The sequence below is a fragment of the Accipiter gentilis genome, chromosome 23 (genome assembly GCF_929443795.1).
Source record: "Accipiter gentilis chromosome 23, bAccGen1.1, whole genome shotgun sequence".
NCBI classification, from domain to species: Eukaryota; Metazoa; Chordata; class Aves; order Accipitriformes; family Accipitridae; genus Astur; species Astur gentilis.
The window spans coordinates 13,532,084-13,556,463 of record NC_064902.1 but is presented as its reverse complement, the minus strand read 5'-3'; the positions used below and the strand labels follow the sequence as shown (position 1 = coordinate 13,556,463).

Sequence of the window (24,380 nt, the reverse complement as noted above, 5' to 3'; positions counted from 1 at the left end):
TCTCTAGGATGATTGCAGTTATACATCTAATGCCTTCCTCCACTGCTCCCAGACTGACCAGTCTGTCTCAGGATGGGTGAGAACCACTGGCAAATACCGGTCAAACAACTGACATCCAGACTAATTTTCTTTTCCTATCTAACATTCCCCATGGGGCTTCCACAAAATCTCAGGCCAGACCTCTGGCATGCCACTGAAGCTCCCTAAAAGCACCATGAAGAGGGGGTACTTACTCCCAAAACTCCGTGACAGGAGAGGTGAAGTTAGTGGCATTCAGTGATATCCACAGCGTTTTGTTCTTCCTGAGAGTGTCTTCCACGCAGGTCGGCGTGTTCCACTTCTGGTGGCAGTGCGCCCACGGCAGGACGCTCTGGAACGACTGGAACAGGTAGTAGAGTCCCCAGGCCAGGATGACAATGTAGTACACATTCAGAAGGGACACAATCACTATGGAAGCATAACCAATTCCTGGCGAGAGGGGGAGAGAAAAGAAATACATGCAGACGTGACAGCTGTTTCTTGCTAGGGGAGCTTGTGATCTCGTGGAGCTGGTGCTATTCCCGCTGTGTTGTGGGCTTGTATCCCGCTCTACCACACTGCTCTTGGAAGCTCAGCTCATCCTGATCACACATAAGCACTGACCTGCCACCACCTCTGACTAGCATGGGCACTCAGGATTGAGTTTCTGGCTGTGGTTTGCTGACATCGGAGGGGAGGTCTGCAGGACATCTACCCAATTTAACACTAACCAGGCTATTTCAAGTTTTATTAAAAGGAAATCAAGACATCACACTTTGCTTACTTGGGAGCTACGCCATCTCACAACTTAGGTACCTACTTGGGCAACATCATTCTCACCACGCTGTCCCTCAAGCCAGCTTCCTTGGAGGCAGCTCAGCTGGGCAGCCCCTGCACCACTCATACTTATCGACTGGCTTGGCTCAGACTATGTGCAAAAGAAAGAAGAGAGTTCTTGAATGAGTTAAAAAGGAAAATTCCAAAGCTATCAGAAGAAAGCTGCTGTTTCTGCCCCAATTTCACTTGTGCAAAGGAAGCATGATATTTGTAACTGTTATGGTTAATTAGATCAATGTTTAACTCTGCTATCAATATTTGATGATAAAAAATGTTCCCTGTTTGTTTTTAAAAGCAGGGTCATGGGCAGATAAGGGCGAGTCCTACACAACTTCAGGAGGTGGCGGAATGCTGTTCCGGTGGTGGCTTTAATTAAATACCACAAATGTTCTCCTGAGTCTGGTACCTCTCTCCTCGCTCCGCAGTTTAGCCCCACCAGCAGATTCATACTGTGTCTTAAGTCCGAAGCAGTACTATTTTTTTAAACACAAAATGAAAGGACTCTGAGAAGTCCCCTTTACTGAAAATCCTTTAGCTCCAAAAAGCCTATAACGTTTGCCATGTAGGAATAACAGGGGAAAAAGGAGTTTTCCTTTAAAAACTTAGAGCAGTCTCTTACAAGAAGATGAAAAGCCTATGAGGTTCCCTTTAACTTCACTTTGATGGCTACCCCAGCACCTGGGATACCTGCCTCATATTTTACAGTTTCAAACCTTATTGCAGCAGGAGTCTTTACCACCAGAGATTATTTTTATGCCAGGTGAAAACAAGGAGAGCAAGTGCTATTTATTCTGTGCAGCTGCATTTCATTCAGGATATACACCTAGTCATATTACTAGAGCTACAGTTTCTCATTATGGGTGCCTGGGAGATTGCTATTTAAACACCGAACATACTTTCCTCCTCCTCCTCCTCCTCCTCAAAAAGAGGCTTCATAAAAGTGGGAGGGGGAGGAAGAAAATGGAGCTAAAGCAGCACAATTACATCAACTTCAGCAGCATTCTGAGTATTAGGTGGGAGTGTCAGCCACAGAAAAAGCCCTCACTTCTGCTTGGGGTGACATAAGGGGAGAAAGATGCCTGGAACAGCAATGGTGGCAGAGCTAGAGACACGTCAGCATGAAGTGCCCGCTCTTTCCAAATGGGATTTGAAGAGTGCCACTCTGTTTAGTGTAATTATTCCAAATGATTCTGCCTGCGCTGTCTGGCTGTAAAGGGTTATCTATACACAAGATAAAAATCCTCGGTATTTTTCTAACCTGTCTTTCATTTTTCATTCTAGTTAACTTCCAGAGCAGCATTCGTATAATTCCTGTGAGTGGTGAGTGATTCTTCATTTGCTCGCAAATGCCCTTCAATAACATCAGACCAACATGCCTGTTTGCCAGGACTTGCCCCATTATGACAAAAGTCCTGTTCCTGAACCCTACGAAAAAAATGCTGTCCAGGTTTTGGCTGTATCAGTAACAGAGGGATGATACCAATGATAAGCTTTCACATGGCAGAGGGATTTATTTCCAGACCAGAATACTATTTTGAAGATGCTTTCACTAAGGCCACTTAGCCTTCCAAAACAGCACGTTCTCCGATACCTGTGAACAAAACGTGCAATTACCTTTTTAATGCATAAGATGCGATTTCTTTCTTGCTTATCGGCAGTTCTGCCAGTTAACAAGATGATAGCATCAAAATCAATACTTTACTTTGTCCTTCAGACTCTCTGACTTCTACCTTTCCAGGAACCAGTATCATACCCTCAATTACTACAGCAAATAGCTGAATTAATGGACATGAGGGGAATAGTGTTGCTGCATATGGTTTACAGAGGTGTCTTTAAGCAGTAAAGCCCAACAAGATGTACTAACCAGTGAAAATAGGGCAGATCTTTTCCCAGCATGTGATTCCACCTTCAGAGGTATACTGTCCTAGCACCACCTCCAGGAAAAACACGGGAAGACCTCCCCCAAACAGGAAAATGAAATAAGGTATAAGAAATGCACCTGTTGAGAAAACATAGTAAAAAATTGAGATGAAGTGAGTGCACTTACACAAGATCATCTAAAAAGTGGTAATAGGCGCATATATATATATATACAAAGAAACGTATTTGATATTTTAATATCAGTATACAAGAATCTTATTCTGGGGTATTTTTGCTCATATTCTCTGCAAGGGAATGGGTATATACAGCTGGAAAGGGCATTTTATTACCTTTTTAAAGTGAAAATCTGCAATAACAATGGGGTTAGGCACACAACAGTTTCATGTGGCTCAGCATGCTCTTAGTCTGAAATCCAGTGGTCTGAAATCCTACTGGTCTATATCAATACCATATCTTTTGGTTAAAACTCAGACTCAGTTGTAGCAGAAGTAAAAGAGCAGAAAAGGTTCAGTTGTATAAAATTTTAAATTGCCGTTGTTTTTCCCAAATTAAGTTTTAACAAAAACTATTAAGTAATAAAACAATCTCTCCTGAAGATTGGTGAAGAAGGCAGAAAACAGGTGTGCCAATACGCTTGTTAAAAATTGGATGAAGGCACTGAAAAATAGTAAGCATAAGGCAGACAGATTGATTAGTGAGAATGAAATAAAGAAATACTCACCTCCGCCATTTTTGTAGCAGAGATACGGAAACCGCCAGACATTGCCTAAACCAATAAATCCACCAGCCACAGACAGCAGAAAGTCAATCTTGCTCGCCCACTTCTCCCGCTGGGGCGGCTTTCCTTCTGCTTCATCCTCAGGCCGTGTCCCCGGGCTCTTGCCAGGGGAAGGTTTGAGGATGTCCTTGTGGAAATCTTTCAAGCACTGAAGCTTTTCCTTTGTTGCCATATTTCTGCTTTCTACACAGAGAAGAAAAAAAAACAACAACTCTGGGTTTATTAAACAGTCTACTGTTAGAGCTCTCTAATACTGCAAGAACTGTTTAACCAAACTCATTCCATAAAAACCAGTGCTGTTTAACAAGCTGAGATATGAAAATACATCTGCTGCCTTCACTGACCAGGAAAGACAAACCACCCCTGGACTCTACGGTCACCTCTGCAGCCAATGCCATGTAGAGGATAGCAAAGGTTTAACACCGCTGCCTACCTGCTGGCTGCACACAAAAGGTGTATGAAGACTGCACACTGCATCGGCATCAGCAAATGGTGTTACCAAGCAAGTGTCTCATGCTGTTTCCATGCCCCTAATAAGGTATAAATCACTCCATCTGATTCCTTCTCAAACATTTAAGTGAAATACAGCAGAATAGTAAATCTCACCTTTCCAGATAAACCCCATTCCTCTATTTCCCACTAACCTGAACCATCCTGAATCATTTATTGCTTGCAATTTCCTTTCCCTGAAGTATTATAAAGCTTTCAGAAAACGATACATTCATAAAAACTGGAATGGAAAGTCATTTGTTCTAATCAACCTGCAGGAACTGAAGGAATCTTCTCAGTTTATTCCATTTTCGTAACTGCACTGTTTTCCCTTGACATCAATAAAGGGACAAAAATAAACCTTTACATTCAATTATTGTCTTATATGCACCTACGCAATTGAACAGTTTGCCAGGAATGATGGCTCCTTAGTTAATTAAAAAGTCAGTGGCATGAGTCACCCGATACAAAACCCGAAGCATATTAAATCATAGCTGGTTTTATAACTTATGATGTTCAAAAATCATTGATTGTGTAAAAATAATAATAGAAAGAATTACTCTAACAAGTGCCTTTTTATCGAGGATTTCCTAATGAAAACAATTTAGGAATAACTTGTAGCTTTTATGTTAACTCAGATCTCAGGCATAAGAGGCCAATTCATTCCCCACATAACTGAAGTGACTTTAGCTGGATCTGACCAGTTATTTTTGCATAGTGTTTTGATACTGAAAAGCACGTGAAATTTTCACCAGAACCAGGCAAACCAGCAAGTTTATTCCAGACCACAACCATTCCCTGCTTGTACGTGTCATTATGGGTGCACAGTCATAAAAAAGTCATGCTACAGATTATCCCATTTGATAGCTGCAATCCTCCCTCATACCTGCTCGCTGGTTTTGATCTCTACCCTGATTTAGCTTGTGGCAGTGACCTGAAACTTGAGTTGACATTAGCTCTGCAGGAAGTTTTTAGTCCGAACATGACTTTGAGATAGATATGCATCACTGTACCCGTAAATCTTTCCATTCACCACGGAAAGTTTCAGAAGGCTAACATTTTCACAAACCACAGCAGCTCGATATTCGCCCCACTGACATACTGGTGGCCTTTGCAAACCAGGTATTGCGACAGCAGTCACTTATCAGGCCATGATCTAAAAAGGGACTTTAATCTTCGCAATGCTAATCATTACTACTTTCTACTGTTTTTTAAAAAAGGCCACTGCTGACTGCACAGAGGTGGTATGAACAACTGCAATACCTCCTGGTCAACAGCAGAGAGAGCTCATAGAAGGAGAAAGTTAATCACAGGGTGATGGATCATCATCACCCACTGTAGGGGTATGAGGGCAGGACACATTCCTCTACAGTATCTCCTATTGGTTGCTGTTAGAGACATGGAATGAGACAAAGTAGTGTAGTAACTGAATAAAAATGGTAGGGCCAGCTCTACAACAGCCTTTAGGCATCTAGTTGCTTTGGGGAATTAATTCACAATAGCTAACTTGTGTTCCTAGTATCATGCATGGAGATTAATGGAAGTCCCTCCGAGAGGGATTCACAGTCGCCTTAACCTCCCTGGGACAGCCACATCTCACTCTGGGCCCCAAACAGGTACCACCCTGCATCATCCCCTGGAGTCATCTCTTGCAGGAGGAAAAAAAAATAAGTACGTCCAACTGCTTTTCTTCAAAGAGGTACCTACAAGGTGGTTGACGTCTTGCTCTCACTGCAGCAGCAACCAGGCATGGAGAAAGCCCAATTTCACTTTCTTTTGCTATTTGTACTGCTTGAATCCCTATCTTTCGTCTTGCAGGAGAATGTCATAACCATCAGGCAACAGGCTATTCTGGGCTGAGGAATGGAGGGCATTCGGACCATCTCTCATGGAAGCTGTTCTTCACACGGGTTATTGAAACACTCATCAACAGAGGAAGAAAGTGTGCAAAAGAGAGAGTAACTCACACCTAGTGTTTAGGATACGCTCCTGTTTTTCAGACCATTTTTCGGTGAACTGCTGGGACAGCCATAAACCTGCTTAACAGCACAGAGATATGTAGATTTATAGATTCCCTGCAGGATTAAGGTTTGAAATAGGAGCTTAACTGCTCCCCATGGGGACTGATACTGGAAATACCCCGAAACAGAACACTGAGCACACGGGCTACCTTTATGTCAAAAAAATGAGGGGGCCTACAGCCATTGGCCACCTCTGAGACTAGAAACACTTCCAGGATTGCAATTTTTTGCAATCTACTTTTATCTTGTGACACAGAGTTCTTTATTTTTCTGTCAGCTCTAGTCTTCTTGCCTGTGGATTTACTTTGGCCCATGTGTCACTCAGTTCTACCCAGCGTTTGGAAGCCTGACCAATTGATTGCATTCTGTAAACCCTAACTTTCCCTGGGGCAAGGTGATCACCCTGTGGTTTATCCCAATTACTTGCACACAAAGTGTGAAACAGTGCCTTTTCAGACTCCTACTTCGTAACTGCATGGGACTGCATTTTAAAAACGGATTTCTAATTTGTCTTAAGACACCCCAAATTAATGGCCATGCTTGAAAACCTAATTACTGAGTGTAAGTTTTGTTTCAGCCATAGCTGGAGTGTGAAGGTGGATTGTGATCTTTCCCTTAGCCCACAGATGACAAATCCTCAAGGTCACGCATGCTTTTGGGGTAGCCGTTTCACCATACAGGTGCCAGGAGATGGACCACCACAACTCTGTTGCAAGTCACCAGCTCTCACTAGTGGGGCACGGTACAGTACCTATCCAACGCCTGCACAAAATTAGTAACAGCCCAGTTTTACTGTGTATCTCTTATCTAGTCTTGCTAAAATCCCGACTGTGTTTCGATGGCCGGCAGCTGTGGCTGGCAGGCACGTACCGTCAACCAGTACCATAGGAATTGACGCTAAGCGGCCACCTGGGACTGCAGTCCCAGCCCATGTCACGTTCAAGGGATGTCGGATTTATCCCCCTTTGCTGCCAACCATTGGTGTCCACCCAGCCATTCCCAATTACAGGAACTGTCTACAAAGGCTGCAAGGGTGGGGGGTACGGGCGATTCTCCTTGGCGAAGAAAAGCCAAGAAAATCAAGTTTGTTTAGTGAAAGGCATTGTCTTTTTCCTTAATGGGGTTCGAGTTTCATTTCCTTTAGTTATGTCCCACTGGGTGAGGTTAAAATGGCTCTTAAGGGAAATAGTCTGACAGAGATGCTGAAACAATATGTTGTCACCGCCCAGGTCAGAACCAGAGAATAATAGGTTATTTTTACTGTATCACTTAGTGGGGATGGTATCCGAGATCTAAGTCCATCTGACTCCCCCAAGGAAATAGACTGTAAGAAAATGCTCTTACGACCACATAGTCCAAAAGGAGCGATCCAAGTCTGAGGCGTATGTCTGCCTCCCGGAGACATGCGTCTGCCTTCCAGGAGCCACATCTGCCTGTGAGAGTACCCCCTCCAGGAAGCTTCGGGTGGCCCCAGGAAGCTCTGGCTTCATCTGATGAACTTAATACGGATAAATAAAAAGCAGCAGTCAAGCCTGCTGTTTACAGTGCGCTACCAGGCTGAGCCCAGCCAAACAGCTAAAGCCTGATTCAAAAGTAAGGGGAAGAAGGATCCAGACGGGACCAGGTCCAGGGTCTGCTCTCTCGTACATTGGTACAAGCCCTAATTAACTAAGGAGGAAGTTATCGATTGTCAGACTGATAGTGGTAAAATGTGAAAAAATAGAACGAGGGAGCAAGCACGGGTGCTTTGCGCTTCTCAAGCATCTGCTCCCTGGTGCGGCCAGGAGCACCACAAGGGCTCCTCTCCTTCTGCAGGAGAATCGTGCGGCTGTCCCTTGCGCCTAGCGCACAAATTTCCTCATGTGAAATACCGCTGCAATAACCCAAGCTCTCTTGCTGTCCCCCGTGACCGACTAGTCTTTGGTGTACAGCTGAAAATACCAAAAGATTAGCCATAAGCAGAGCACTTTCACAGCCAACCCGGCTTGGGCCATCAACTGTGCTACAGCTATCACGTCTTTGCACGTACAGCCTGCACCTCAGATAACCCATACCCTTTAAAAAATACTGGCATTGAAATGTAATCCTTCATAACATGCAAAAAATGAGTGGTAGGGGAAGGAGGAGGCACTGGGCAAAGGGATCAGACGATGAGAGATGCAGATGGGGGAAGGCCACCAGTGTGGACAGGACCTGCTGGTTGTCAGAGCATACACAACTCACATTACTGCTGAACCACTAACTTTTTTTGGCAGACAACCCATGGATTACACATCTGAAAATACACTGTTCGATTTCTGCTTTGGGGTTACAGTAATGATCCACTCCAAGCTTCTTATAGCCAGAGACAGGTGACCAATGCAGGGCAACACCTTCCAGGAGGAGCCCCGAGGACAAATTCATTGTGGATGCTACCTCACTTAATAGTCTTTAAAAATCAAGTCTTCAAAACAATGGTTTTCCAAATGCTGATGATGAAAATCAAAGTCTGCCTGTACACACAGATATGTATTTGTAAATATTTACGCATGCTAAAATGCATGCCCTGTCTTGTGTCTAAAGGTCAGAAACCACAGCAAAGGAGCTACTTCTTTTGCAGTCAACGCATATAAACTTTGAATAGGGATTCAACATACTGAATTGGCGACTAGAATCATAGCTCAACATTTGTTTTCTAGCGCCTTCTTCCATTAGAAAACTAAAAGCAAAGTAGATACTCTTGAGTGTCTCTGACCTTGATGGGAATGCTGCCTGAGGAATGACTGTACGGCTGTACTGCTGATTTTATGGACTGGTTTTGCAGCCTACTACCACTACTTTTGCTTTCAAGGACCCCTTTCTACTAAGTTCAGCCCATGCAGACTTATGTCTTGAGCTTTTCAGTGCTCTCTCCTCCTCTTCTGTCTCAATGGCTTTTGAAAGACATCTGTTTATCACATTATAGTTAATTTTTCTGACCCTACTTAAGCTCTGCCTCTTTAGACATTATCATGTCTCCTATTTTTCTGCCTTTTTTTTTCTTTTGTATCTTGGAAATCGAAGTCAACCTCCCTTAAAAAATAGAGCTTTCCTAGATCTGTCAATCTATTTGTGGGTTGGTTCTTTTTAAATTAGTATTATTTAAACATTCATATTCATGAATATGTCAAAATTATCTGCCCTTATTGCTGGATCAGAGCTGCTCTTCAAGTAAGCAGCTTCCACTCTCATTGAGAGCAATGGAAAAGCTGCTATTGATTTCAACAGTAGTAGGATCAGGTCCCGAATAAAACTGCATTTATTATGTTTGGCTCATTTCCTAGGATTACTTGGAACTTTGAAAGCTGTAATTCTTGATGTTGACAGCTTTCCCTCCCTCCCAAAGCAGTGTGGTTAGGCCAATCAATACATGATTAAAATAAACAGCCCCTTGATCAAACTTATGGCTTTAGTGCAACTCTTTCTGATCTGCAGAAGAAAAAGCTTTTATGTTTGGCAGTCCTCGAGGCCACACCAGTATCCAAAGGGCACCTGACTTCATTTATCGTCTTTAACTCATATCCAAGCTCTTTCTGCTTCATTGAACAAGATACCTATGTTTTCTGAAAAATAATACCACTCCCTTTATTGCACACATTGCATCTCTTCATCTTAAAAATGCCTCTAAAAATTCCCTGAACTACATCTCACTGTTCTCTGCCTTTAATGGACTCTTCTTTGTCTGATTACTTTTCCCTGCTTATGGGTAGTTATTTAAACATCTATCCATTTGTCCTTTCTTCTTTCTCAGTTTTCCCTCCAACTTTTGCCATCTCCTTTCTCACTTCTTCATCGTTTCCTTTTCTTTCACTATGACACTTTTTTTAGTCTTCTAAGATAGACTGGAAAATCTGCTACTGAACATTTTCTTGGAGCAAAATGCACTCCTTTATAAAGCTGAAGTCTATTCTGAAAGGAAAGCCCAGGGCTTAATGCAATTTCTTTTTCATCAGTTGTGGTCTGGACAAAAGGAATCTTTTTTTCTCCACATGCTTTTTTCTCTCCGGTGTTTCCATTCATGCTCTTCAAATGCTTCATATAGGTGCCATGCCACAGCACAGAGCCGTTACAAAATCCTGCATCTTTGCTCAGATTTCAGCAGCAGAAAATCTGCAGTCACGTAATACTCTAGATGCTCATTTTGTTCTACTTATTTAAGTGAAAGAACAAAGCAGTTACCACTAAACCCAGAACGGGAGGAAATTAAAAACTCCTTTCCCGTTGTGTGGGGTGGAAAGGAGGAGGAAGAATATCCACAAACTCCAATGGATTTCAGAGGGAACATGACCCTGACCCTAAACACAGGGGCTGAAGCAAATATGATGATTCCCAGCCTCAACAGGATGGAGCCTGATTCCCCAGGGAGATGGCCCAGGGCAACCCTGGCCCCCGCAGCAGTCAGCGAGGAAGAGCATGGGATGCAGCGAAGCAGAGGACTGGCACACTGCATCACACTGCTTATGACTCCATCCTACTGAAATCCTCTGTGGGCACAGTGCCTCCTGTATCCCAGGGAGAAACCAAGCGTCCTGCACAGGAGAGCAGTGGTCCTCCTGCTCTGTCCCCTCCTCAAAGAAGAAAGCCCATGGGCAACTCTTGCAAAGAGGACCACAGGGAGGGAGAGCGTGAAAGCAAGGGTTGACAGAGGCAGGGAGAATGAAGGGAAACTGCTCATTCCCTCTACACCATACTGGTAATTATGTGTGGGAGAGCATCCAGTTAACACTTGGTTTTGTTCACGTGAAGCCAACTGCTGACCTAATTTAATGCCTCCAGGTGTGCCAGCTAACAGCCTCCTGGCTGTCAACAGGCTGGAAAGAAGCACAACCTCCCTGCTGCCTTTCCCGCTTACTCTCTCTGCTGTACCAGCTCCCCCATTGTGAAAGTGAAATAACATTAATTCACTGGGTGACACCACCTCTAGAGGCCTTCTCTTTAAGAGAGGGTCCTTACAAAATGCAGGGGTATATCCAAGTGGTGTGGCAAGATGATGGCTTTCCAAGCCAGATGGGCATTGTCGAAGAAGATTCAATGAGCTGTGCACATCCTCGACCCTTCAGCCACCTTGTATCCTGCAGTTATACAACTTGTGACCAAAGGAACTAGCTTTTTCATATTTCATTTTCCATTCTGAAGGTCTGCTGTTGAGTGGATTCCAATTCTCTAGCAACTCTTCGTGTCAGTTAAACTAGTTCTACTGCCCCAAATGAACCACATCAAAATCTGTGAGAGGTGTCCCTCATCCTGCTATAAAATAGACAAAACACTTAAACTCCATAAAGCTTATGAACTTGAATAGTCAGTGGTGTGCATTGTGCCTATTGAACTTTTTGCATGTGATTAATAACGTATTGATTCTATGTGACACATCTGCAAGGCAATTACAACGCATGTTAATGTCAGACAGCAATCTCTGTGCCATGATAACAGAGCAGTGCCCCAGTGCAGGGAAGAGAAACAATAAAGTAGCCATTTAGTGAAACAAATGTGCAATAAAAAGTATGAATTCATTATTTCAAAGTCATTTTTTCTTGGGGATAAATCATTCTACCCTCACCCGTTTTTTCAACTAATTCTAAACTTAGCCTTAAACTTACTGAGCTTACCAATGCTAGGGCTTTCTCGTAATTGAAGATTACTGTATTTTTTCAGTACGTTTTCCAACTGAGTAAAAAACAGATATAAGATTACATGTTTTTGGAAAAACAAGTGGAGTTTTCCATACCCACTAATGGCTTTGATCAGCTTTGTAAGCAGGCTGTTGCCATACCTGTCTAGGCCACCTCCACACAAAGATGAAGTTGTGTTTTATTGCCTCTATCCATTCATCTTAAACAATAACTGAGGACAGATTTCTATGCCACCTGTGGCAGCTGTTTAAATATGTCATATAGTACCTTATTCCCACAAATCTAGATCCCAACGCCATCGGTGGAGAATGATCCTTTCTTCTGCTTTGTTCCCGTGCCCCATCTGCATAACACCTGGGGTTTTTTTCTAGAATACATTAATGGAAGGAAGAGTTGTGCAACACAGCACCATGGGTGGAAAACGGCCAGCCAACCTGTACTACAAAACCAGCTATTACACGCACACGAACAGCAGCGTTAGCCCCATTACAGGGCTATAAAGTCTGAGAAGGTTACGAAGCCCTGAGGACAGAGCCATGAGCTCTAAAACTTAATGGTAAGAGTGAGCTACTTTTGATTTCAGTCTTGACTTCTCCTCCATGCTGGCAGTAATTATCAGCAAAAGTATGATTCAGTGACGGAAACGAGCTGTAGACTTTTAAGACGTGGAGCTAAGGTGGACCAACAACCCTTGCCGCCGAACCACGGTACTCGGGTGACTACGGTGCCCGGCCAAGCACCACTGCTCACAGGCCTTCAGCCATCAGAGATTTCCTAAGGACCCTGACGTTTAATTTACTGTTGTTGTTTTCTTTCCTTCAAGAAAAAAACTGAACAGAAACTTTAAGCATATAAAGTTTCACACAGGAAATGAAATCGAAACTACTGATATGGCAGAGGAAAACAGAGCGCGGGGGGGTTCTGCAGAGGATATGCCAAAAGAAGAAGTGGCAAAGTTGATGAACAGGCTCACAGAGAGCGCAACTTTGCAAAACAGGTCAGTGAACTGTCGACTGCCACACACAAAAAAGCAAAGCTGTGTAGACTCTATGGTATTTATTTGCTTTCATGCAGCTGGTGCCAGGTGCTGGCTTGCACGGCTGGACACTGGCATGTTTTGTTTAATCCCAGAACAGCCTTGGCTCAGTCTCCAGCTGCAGCTCCGTCCTCTGAGCTTCCACGGCTGGCCAGAGCTACTCACCGTGCTCCTGGAGGGCATTTCAGAAAGAATACCACTATGTCCTACAGGCCTCTCAATGGGCATTATTTGATCAAAAATTTGGGTTTGTACCCATCCGTTTTGAAGGTCTGAGTTGGAAGTAAAACCTTCAGTATTGACCACTAAACCGATCTGCTTTTAAATACCACATGATTCATGCTGATTCCCAATCAGAGGTGTATTTTCAGTTCACTTTTGCCACAGACCTCTAACATCAGCTTTCATAGATGAAGAGCTGCGCTCATTTTTATGTCAAGAGATATGAAAATCAAATAGCGCCAGAACAAATACTTCACTTCTCCAAGGAAACTAGCATATAAACCACTTCTGCATACCGCGGTCTGCAAAGTGCAGAGCACACACCAAGCACAAACAAAAACCCGATCCCACACACTACTTGGACAAAAGCCCCACTGAATTCACCCTGGAATAGCTGCCTCCCAAGGGAATTTTTTAAGAGCGAGGCTGATTCCAATACAAGAAACAAGTATCTCCAGTCCTACCTTTATACCAGTGTCAACCCCACAGGGTACAGGTACTTGCTTTTTTGCAGGTAAGAATCCCCAAATATAGCACGACAATATATGAACAGCCTGAGTATTTTTCTCTATCTCTTATCTTTTCAAACAAACACCAGCTGATGGTTTTCATTACAGGTTGCTTTTATAGTCCTAGCCTGACTACTGTAAACTTAACCTACTCCTGTTGACCAGTTCAGAGATGCAGTTCACACAGCTGGACAGTTGAGAACCTGCCTTAGTGCAATTTCATCTAAGTGAACATGCTTACGCTAGATACCAATGTGGCACATTAACCTTTAACTTTTCATCACAACTACAACTGTTTTTCATGATGGTGGGGGTTTTTTTGGTGTACAAAATTACAGACAGGTGGGAAACTGTTTGCAGTTCCACCATAAATGATGGGTACATGACAAACAGCTGAGAGAGAGAGCCATAAAACCATTCCATATGTAAACTAATGGCAGAAAGCAAGAGAACTTCCTTTGGTTTACTGTTCTGGATTTTTGTAAGGAAGTGGCATGCGTACAAGAGCTACATGAACTTCTGATAGTTTTGCAGAAGGAGAAACCTAGGTGATTCAAAGTCAGATGTATTGCCTTAAATTCCTCATGTGAATATTATCTGTTTATTAAATTTGACATGTCATCTATACCTTGGGTACTGCAGGAAGAATGGAGGAGAAGGGACCTTCAACCCACCTAAGCAACAGTTTCTTCTGCTACTATATTCCCTCTAACATGGCACAACAGCTTTTTCAGATTTGAAAGAGCAACATTCTACATCATCTAAGGAGGATCTGTATGAGGAGAGAGAACTGACATGGTTACAGAAAAGGGAGGGCAGCAATCACTAGAAGAAGTATATTAAAGCAAGTCTGTCCTGTTAAATCTTGATTTTAGAATCCTGCCTTGCATAAAAAGGGGAAACAAAGGCTTTTGGTTGCTCATATTTAGTCTTTCCTCAATCCACTACGGTAGCCCCATTTGTAAACTTTACTTTTGACAGACCCTGATGGGAAATAAGGTGTTTGCATAAGCAATATACTGCTTGCTGATAAAGGAGAGATACGGAGAAAAATCATCTTATCTTGGCAGACTTTAAAGAGCAACCCTATAAAACTATTCCCATGTTTCTTTTTCCTACCAAGGGAGTTTGTTTGGTGTGTTTTTTTCTATAATAGCTAGATCATCGCTGAAAATTCCCTAGACCGATATGGTGAATCTGAGTGTGGTTTTGCTTTGTTTCAGCATAATTAAAATAACATTATACTGACAAAGGGTGTTTTTTGGCTAGCATATGGGCCAAACCATGAAAATTTGCTACCCGATAGAGTTCGCAGATGCCCCCCCTGCATGTCCAAAGCTCTTTGGCAGACAGCTGCAGCGCTGGGAAGGCGTTGAGCTGAGGAGCAGATGCTCTGTGCAGCATTAACTCCCTCACATGGTTACAGTCGCATGAGGAAACCAGCACGTAATGGCAGAGTGAGGGCAACTGGTGACTCACTAAATCCTAAATACCCCAAAGCTATCTTCAAGGCTGCTAGAGAATGGAGTTTGTAACCTGAAGGGAAAAAAAGCTGATCTTCACTTTTTAAATACTTATTGTCTTGATATAATTATGCATCAAACTCTTCAACTGATAACTTCAATTGGCACTTAATGAAGATATGAAGAGATCTCAAATGAAATCCTGGTAAAAATTCCAACTAATTTCAGAGATACCCAAATTTCACCTAGTAATCTCATCTGATGCTTCCATTTACATCTTGATTTTGATCCCATATGAGTAAAAAGCACTGTAACTTCACTGACCTTCAGGAGGTCGCTCCTGTTCTATGCTGGTATGAATGAGAGTGACTCCAACAGGGAGCGAGGAGTTGGTGACACGCACAGCACCGTGGCTGAATCAGAACAGGAACTGGGTATTAAACTGAACCATAAAATAATCTAGGTTAGAAGGGACTTCTGGAGGTCATGTAGCCCAGCCTCTTGCTCACAGAAGGGCCAACGCCAAAATCAGACTGGGTTGCTGATGGCCTTATCGGATCAAGCTCTGAAAACCTCCAAGAGTGGAGACTGTACGATCTCTGTGCAACCCATCCCACTGCTTCACTCCTCTCAGGGTGAACATTTTTTCCTTCTAACCAATCTGAACTTCCCTATCGGACAAAGAAAGAAGACGAGGAGGAAAAGGGAGAGGAGGATTAACACAAAATGACAAGACAATACCGAATGGAAGGCTCAATCTTCATATTCTGATACTGCAAACATATAACACAAGCAGTTGGAAAGACAAAGATACAGAGGATGTGTGTGGTGAGTGACAAACGGGTAAGCTCCAGGTTAAGTACAAAATAAGCAACAGTCCCTGATGGCAGCATATGAGACAATACTCATTTTATTGTCAGATTAAAAACATATTCCCTTAAGAAACCAAAGAAGAAACCCTACTGAATGTTACAATGCATGCCAAGCAATTATTGCTTTCCACAATGTATCCTGTGACTCACTGTGCCACAATAAATTGGCATATGGTGCTCATTCAGGGTATATAACTCACACATTTGCAATGGCTCTAAAGAGCTAATAGTTACTTGGACTGTAGTTAATCTTGGGGGGGGGGGGGGGGTAATTTCCCCATGGCAATGCAATAAATGTCATGCTTATTATTGTATTATTATTATTTTAAAAAGAATAAAATAATGGTTTTAGTGGCAGGCAAGTGTCATTAACGCCTGAAATCTCTTGTATGCTAGGGAAATCAATTCAGACAACGTCTGGCATGCGAAAGCACATAAATAATTGGTAAATACTACCTGCGGTCTTCTGGGTCCAGATTTGCCTGATGCCAAGAGCAATCAACTCCTTTTTGGCTGCAAAGGATAGGAGGGCACTCAATACCTTGCAGAAGGCGCTCAGTACCTGGCAAAAATCAAGCTTTCTGTGTGCCAGCACCCCATGAAAGAGCAAACCCTGAACCAGAACTGGTTCTCTTCTCTGACAAGGGAAGGGAACCTCCTAGAGAGACACAGAGCCAGCTCTCCATAAGGTGCCAAATACTCTCCCTGCCTGGGAAAGGTGCACCCCTCTTAAAAACCAGCTCTAACTCTCTTATCAAAGGAGACAAAAAGAAAAATCCAAAGCATCTGTCTTTCAGCGAGTCTGCCCAAGAGCAGAAGTAGACTAGAAATCCAGTTTTTATCATTAATAAGACATCAGAGATGCCTAAAAGCAGGGACCGAGCAGCAGCAGAAGAAACTGTCGGCGATTACAAGAAAATTTATCTCCCGTAATCAAGATTACTCAAATGAGCCCAGGCTACACCATGACTTGTGAATACCACCGAGAGAATATGGCTTCGGAGTTCTAAAGGAGCTTTCCACCATACCAAGGTGACTTAATCGGGCAAAAAGTCCTATATAGGCAAGGTCTACCTAACACTTGTATACATTTGGTACAAGTCCACTGAAGCCAGTGCTATTCATTAGCAAAAGTGGATCAGTAAGATAGAAGTGGACCGCTGGGATTTTGCCCATGTAGGGACTGAGAGCTACAGCAGAAGTGCCATGGGTTTCAAGGTCAGCAGGACTGATTCCTGAAAAAGGACGTCTGACTTTTTGATACTGTTTACACAATGATAAAGCAATAGCAATGCTACTGGAATCAACAAAGCTATTCTGGAGTAAGTCAGTCGAGAATTAGATCCTGAATCTGTGTGTCTTTGCAGCTAATTTCACAGGTATTAAACAACGCTAACGTCTCAAAATGTGACTTGGAAGGAAAAACATAAACAAACATCTCAGCCTACAGCTCTACTGCTCCCTGATGCCTGAGGAGGCAATTATTCACTCGGTGGTGTTCTGTATGGGCCAAATACAATGATTGCCAATACAAATATTTTGTCCTGGGTTTTTGCTTTATAAAATGTAAATTTGGACTGTGTGGCCTCAGGTGTCTTCTTCAGTGCTTAACACAACACGTTCCAAATGGTGATCAGGGAGCATGGCCATGACCTCAGCATGAACGGCAATGGTGAATAACCACCTGCTCTGTCTAGTTCCTCACCTTGAATCTCCTGAACTCTTTGTGTGGAAGACAGCTGAAATTGTGCCTGAACCAAGACTGCCAGGGTCTGGCCTGCACTCTTTTATTGTTATTCTGTAGATTCTTTGCTAGTGCTCACAAAATATTCTCCATCTCCTCAGAAATATCTTTGATTCATTAACATGTTTGTTGCATCTCGCTTACCTACCTTTCTCTAGGAATGTACTTGAAAGTACAAAAGTAGGTAAAAATTAAGTAGGGCTCAGACCTTTTTCCAATCAAAAGTCATATTCATCTATGCAGAAATGTCAAAGTCTTCATTTCACCAAAGGAGATAAAACCAGCATTTAGGTAATAATGACCTCCTCAACACAAAGACCCTCCCTCCAGAGAAGGAAATGCTGCCTTTGTCCCGATCCCATACAATCGTTCTCTTGTTGGTTAATTCATGACAGCTAGATTTTCATTATAGGGTATTATTTGTAGCTGCTGTTTTCATGAAGCAGCTGTAATAAACAAGCGAGATTTATGTTCCTTTTTAAATTGCTTGAAATAATTAGCATTGTTAAATTTAGACTGAAAGAACCTACTGATTTCTCTATTTTTTAAAATAAATACAGAAGCTACAAAGCAATCTACCACCACCAGTCAGGCTTGGGCCAGAACAGTATGCGCTCCATATACTCTCCAAAATATGTTTTAGATGTGGATATAATCTAAGTTCTCCAAACAACCTTTTAAAGGTAAATGATGGTTGTGCTGAATTGTTTTAACAACTGCACTGTGTGTTATTCTTCTCCAACCTGAACTTCTTTTTATTCCTATTCTGGTCTATACAGGTGCAAATGGGTACCCTGGATCTGGATCACACTGGTAAGCTCAGTGGAAAGTCGGACCAAAACTGAGACCCAGACCCGGATCAGAATTTTGCAGCTGACTTCCTAGCTTAATGATTTATACTGCATCCAACTATTATAAAAGCCCTGACCCATGTCAGGCATTCAAATACCAAACTCGGAGCTTGTGGTTTGCTCTCGTCTCTGCATCATTTACTTTTTCCACTCATTCCCCCTTAACCACAGTTTGCTGTATTGACACTCCAGATACTTATTTAAAATAAGTAAACACGATGCCCTCCCCAACCCAGTTTGGCCATTTCACAGCTACTGCTGCATTTCGCAGCCTGATCCAACAAACCTGCCTCATGACAGCACCGAACAAACAACCTCTAAAAAGCTTTTCACTCATAGGGGTTTTTTGTTTGTTTGTTTGGTCAGTTTTGTGGTTCATCAGCCTTACGGTATTTTTCTTGGTGCGGGTGCCGCCATCCCGGCAGTCCAGGTTTCCTCAGTGCAATGGGAAAGACAAGATGAAATACCAGGGGCCGTGACAGAACTTAGCCTTAATGGTTCTACAAGAGGGGACTGATGTTGAGCGGACGTTTGGCTAACTATCACTCCAGAAGAGGTGAGGAAAAGATGATTTGCCGTGGGAAAGACCACATCGTGCCATGCATAGGAGGGACACAGCAACAATATACTAACTATATAACGAGAAAAGGTACAAAATGAAGACAAGTAGGTGGCTAAACCTGTCAGTTTTTACATTATGAACTTTTGTAACTAGAGGAAAGAAAAGTTAAGGAAGGTATGCAAACAAGTATGACGGAGCTGGGAAACGAGTCTGGAGTACTGTGCAGAAGACAGTTGTAATAGGTATCAAAACATAAAATTGTAAGTAGTTCTTTGCTCTATAGATGATAAAACAGTAACAACTTTTACATAAATGATAAAATCCCAAGGCATTAAACTAAATACATAGGCATACTGTCTTAAATCATTCCTGAGTAAAATAAGTAAGTGGCATGCAATGGGATGGGGATTTAGTGCTAGGAAGTATAAAGCCCTGCATCTCAGGAGAGCTGTGACATTGCCTGAGAAGCAGCTAGCTGCAAAGCTGTGAATCCAGGAAAGACCTAAAGGTGATTGCAGGTAAGATTAGCCAAGTAATACAGTTTCTCTCTGTGATGCTACTGAGTGATGCAGGAGAAGTGTCAAAAGCTAAGCTATTTCTGGACGTGTACATATGAAGGGATAATATGGAAATCTAAAGCATAATGCTATGTCAAAACAGCCTCAGTGGATACAGTATGAGCTGTTCAAGTCTCCACAGATTAGAAAGGAGATAGAAAAATGAAAGGAAATACAAATAAGGACAATAAAAATGATCGAAGGAGAGAGTAAGAGAGCTAAATTAATATGGTCTATAAATGAGGAGACTCCTGGGCTGAGATCCAGCTATAAATACCTTCAAGGTACTGTGTGTAGAGGAAGGTAATTAATCTAGCTCAAAAGACAGTAGGACAAGAAGCAACTGCTTGAATTTAGGAATGGAAAAATTCAGGATGTAGAATAAAAAAAAATTATTTGAAGAGACACATCTGCTCAACAAGGCAGACTCCCAAGGTGGTAGCCAAGGCATACTAACTGTATGCAACTGAGAACAAGTTGAATAAAAGGCTCTGGGAAATGCTGCAGTCACAGCTTTCTACAGTCCAAAGAGATCACCACAGACCAACTTACTGATCTTTTAGTGTCTTTCTTTATCAGTTATCTGAAATACTGCTCCTCTATTTAAAAACCAACCAAACAAACAGAAAACCCAACACCCAAAGCTATACATCCATGTAGTGACAATACATCCATGCCAGAGCTCAGAAACGGGAGTGTGCAGCTCTCCAACGTGCAACACAGGTAACGGCAAACCTCTCTAACTCTCTTCTGGCTATTCAGTGGTGCGTGCAACGTGAGTCGGCTGGGTGCTGGGCAGGACATTGTCAGCAAGACAAAAACTGCTGACCCAGCCAGCAGATTATTCTGAGTATCTCAACACCGAGGTCAAAGGCTGAAGTGGGAACTACCTCTTGTGATACTCGTGGTCTTCCCCAGCCTTGTGTTAAGAGATCCTGCACGGAAGCTTTTGATGTCACTGCATAAATTATGTACTTTGATTTATGATTAGTTGAAAACCAACACTAGCTGTATTTAACAATCCTCAGGAGCTCTAAAATACACCTGCATTAAGAAAATAAAATAAAAATCCCCAAACATTTGCAACAGGCCTTAAAATTTTCAATGACAAATGTGTATACACAAACGTGACGAATATAAAACCCAGGTACCATTACACCCCCCCTTAAACATATCCCATCCCAACTGCACTCACCAATCGGGACTTCTGTCCCCTCCTCAATGTAGATGGGCAGTGGTGATTCCTCCATAGGATGAGGCACTGATGGAAAGTAATGAATTGTGGTAGTATTTGTCGCAAAGTGACTACAAAAGATGGTCCCTTTCTTATCATTACAACTACATATGGCTGGTTACTGTCACAAAGAGTCCTTTCTCAAAGTGGTCACCTCCTGTCACGGTGACCCATCCAAGTCACAGCCCTGAGGGGTTGATCCCCACCGAGCATTCACTGCCACAGGAGTCAACTCCCTCTGAACAGGGCCTGGGAGAGGTCCCTGTCCTGGATGCTTCACGATCCTGCCGTTTCGTTATAGCCTCGCTATTCCTGTCCCTGGACTTTAATTCTCGTTTGGAAACTCACACAGTTGAAGAAGCCAAGGGGAGCCAATGCACAGACAGGCACAAATAGAGTTATCGAGTCAAAGTCGTAACATGTCATGCACAGAACCAGAAGAGAGAGGCTCTGACGCTCAAAGCTCGCTGTTAGCTGTTGAAAAGCCACAGCAGGTGATGGAAGGCTGCACCGCAAATGGCCTCTGGACCACAAACTTTTCATTACTCATTCATTTTGGAGTACATGTATTGGACTTAGGAAGCTCCCGATTACTTGTTTGTGATACTGAAATCTCCAGCCAAAACTCTTCAGATCTGCACTGCATGCTTATTCTGCAGTTCCCAGACACCATACAGTCACTGCTGTAGGGTTTGTCTGTTTGGGCTCTTCTCTGCTTGGGAGCTTCTTCCCCTAAGGGTGGTTTTGTTGCACTCTTTCCCATTGAAAATCTCTGGGAAGGATGCGCTTCACAGGCTTTTCAAGAGGTTTGAATTTCCGACACTAGAATGAAATAATAGTGAGCTACAAATGTTGAAAATGGTCATAATCAAAAGCCTTCTGGATTTTTTCCTTCTCTGTTACCTTTTAAAAATGACGATGTATCTTCTGAAAGATACAAACTCTTAAGGTAGTCTCAGGTAGGATTCCAGCTGCAAGGAAGGACAATTCTTTGATCCTTTGTGAGGTATCCTTCACTTACTATTGGCTTTTTTTCTTTTCTTTTTTTTTTTTGAAAGATTGTCTTATGATATCGATAAAACCAGCCAAAGAACATTTGTGGTTTAAAGCTATTAAATAAAGCATCTTACAACGTTTCTGCTAGAAACACAACAAGAATAAAGTGTTTTCAACAGATGCTTGACTAGCAATGGGCTTAATATAAACCCCACACTGGTGCTTTGCGAGATGCAAAGGGCTGCCAGTGCCCTGCCTTTACCTAAGCCCACCCCTCGCTCACATGGAAGATGAAGGGAAGCACAGGGGAGAGGAGGAGCAGAACACGGTTGCCTACAGAACTACCGTACAAGCCACAGAAATCATGGTCTACCAGGGCGCCTTGCGCAAGCCACTTTTATCTAGAAGCTGAACTAACATTCCAGCTCAACAATAGCAAAAAAACATTTGTTACCACATGGCGTTTTGCTACATATTAACCAGCAGTTGCTACGCAAGCATAATGGAGTGCTGCAATTCTGAGATATATGTTATTTAAAAAAAAAAAAAAATAATAATGTTGACTTATGGGAAATCAGCCTGAGGTGAGCGCTCGTGGGCTTGCCATGCCACTGGACGCAGTACATGCTTGGAAGTTATGCAAAGCGGGCCCTGCATTGGGAACAATGCAGTCGTTTTCCTTGCTAAGCTAATTTTGCATTAAGGCAATGAGAGTCTTCATCTATGCAGCCCCTTAAAACATTTAATCAGATTTATTTACTAGGAAGAAATACCGGAGCAGAGCTTCCTATGCTACTCAAGAGTTTTCAAATATGAGATCTGCAAGCAAACCAAGTCACTAGATGGTGTGGAAAAAAACCTGTTGTATTTTTATGACATGCAGCTTTCTTGGTCCCATGAAGAATACTGTACCGGGCTCACCCAGACCGAGCAGTCAGTCTGGAGCCAAATGCTTTCACAAAACATTTGCAACAGTATTCACCAATGGCTGGTGGCATCCACTCTTATTTTAATGGGTATCACCATAGGTTGTAGAAAAGGCCTGAAATACCTATAGGCTATTTGAGGCCAAATACGCATATACACACACTCTCTTACCCACACGTATACATGCACACACTAGTACACATGCACGCAAACAAATGGCTCTATAGGCAGAACTTGGATTTTGTAGGATCCAAGGCAGAGAAGCTGAGTCTTGTCACGGGGTTTGGGAATCAAGGACTCTGGGATGCTAAAACGAGCTCTCACTTACGGGTCTCCTCTGTTTTGGGCAAACCGCTTTAGCATTATCCCTCCAGGATTTACACACCAACATTATGGGCATGCTGCTTAAATGCCTGCAAAGTGCTTTGCAATGGTTTCTAAATTCTGCAGCGATATGCAGAGAAGAACTGCACAGATAGATTTAAGGTAACAGTTGCTGAGCATTATTATACAGCCTATTTTTACATGCTCTGTACTTGGTTTCTATATACAGATGGTAAATGTTCAGTATTTGAACATTTTAATGAGCTTTATAACCCTTTTGTAATTTCATAAACAAACATAAATAACACTTACATGAAGTAGAGTCTCTCCTGAATGGATTTTCTCTTCCTGTTTGGAAAAAAAAAGAGAAAAAGAAAAGGCAAAAAAAATATTTTAAAGGAAAAAAATGGGTCTAGCAAGATAAGTCAGACACGTTTCAATGTTATCATGCATAGTGCTTTCTGAATTTCATCAGTATGAATGTACATTTGAAGAACATCAAGACACTGAACGTAGCACCGATGCCAAAACAGGAGATCATTTCTCACTTGTTTCATCCTATGTAAAACATCACAGAAAATTTGGCTGTATCTGTCTCAAGAGCAAGGAAATTACACTGCGGCAGTGAAATAAAATGCAAATGCCATGTGATCTGAAGCAAAAACCGGAAGAACTTTTAACTACATTCCAGCTCACTGATAAGCCCGTGGCTCGACGTACGGTTGCTCTCTTACCTACGGGCAGCCTACCTACACCGACACCCTAAAACAGGGCACTCCCGCTGTGTTTTGGCCCAGCGTAATCATTTTTCCACCGTGCTCAAGTACTGACTGCATTCTAACCCCGGTCGGGCAGGCATGGCAGCGAAGGTGTTCTTCAAGGCTGTGACCATTGTGGGCAACAGAGAACCACAACAGGAAACCCAGTAACTGCTAAAATGCACGAGACCTCCCAACAGCCTGCGCGTCTCAACAGCCACCCTCTTGCAGCCGTGTGCCACCCGCCCTGCTGCCTCCCACCGAGAGCTCGCTGGCAGGACGTGGATTTGACTCGTGCTCCCCTTCCACCAGTCTAGCTGGTGGGTTTGGTGGATGCTCTTGGAGCAGGGTTTAGGGTCGGCAACAATGAGCGAGCGGCTTTTTGCTGGTGTAAACCTAGACACGTTGAAAAAAATTTAAAAAAAAATGAGAGAGACTGACATAAATACAGAAGATGCTGTAGGACACCAGCCACGGTGTCACAGACTGGCAGCATGGTAGCCCTTCCAATGGCAGCTTTGGGGTAAAAAAAAGGACTGGCAGTTTCACTTAATTTCTACCACATTACCTTACATCAATATTAGCTACCCTGTAAGCAATTTAAAGAGTATTGCCTAGATTTACATGCCTTGGGATGATACTTGGCTAGCACA

The 24,380-nt window shown here is 42.8% G+C and overlaps 1 protein-coding gene across 9 annotated transcripts in view; it reads right to left on the bottom strand.

Annotated features, from left to right (window-relative positions):
• Positions 1-24,380, bottom strand: part of SLC6A6 (solute carrier family 6 member 6) — a 58,403-nt gene that overhangs the window by 30,340 nt on the left and 3,683 nt on the right. For 4 of the 9 annotated variants that reach the window (XM_049826930.1, XM_049826929.1, XM_049826927.1 and 1 more), the window contains 6 exons: positions 23,282-23,317; positions 20,684-20,749; positions 16,231-16,287; positions 3,458-3,697; positions 2,720-2,854; positions 234-468 (listed from right to left, as the gene is read on the bottom strand). In XM_049826930.1, the coding sequence (XP_049682887.1) occupies positions 234-468; positions 2,720-2,854; positions 3,458-3,697; positions 16,231-16,287; positions 20,684-20,738 (722 nt within the window). In that variant the 5' untranslated portion in view covers positions 20,739-20,749; positions 23,282-23,317. Of the gene's footprint in view, positions 1-233; positions 469-2,719; positions 2,855-3,457; positions 3,698-3,947; positions 3,967-16,230; positions 16,288-20,683; positions 20,750-23,281; positions 23,318-24,380 lie in introns of those variants that run through there. The other 5 variants (XM_049826933.1, XM_049826931.1, XM_049826928.1 and 2 more) reach the window with 4 other exon arrangements.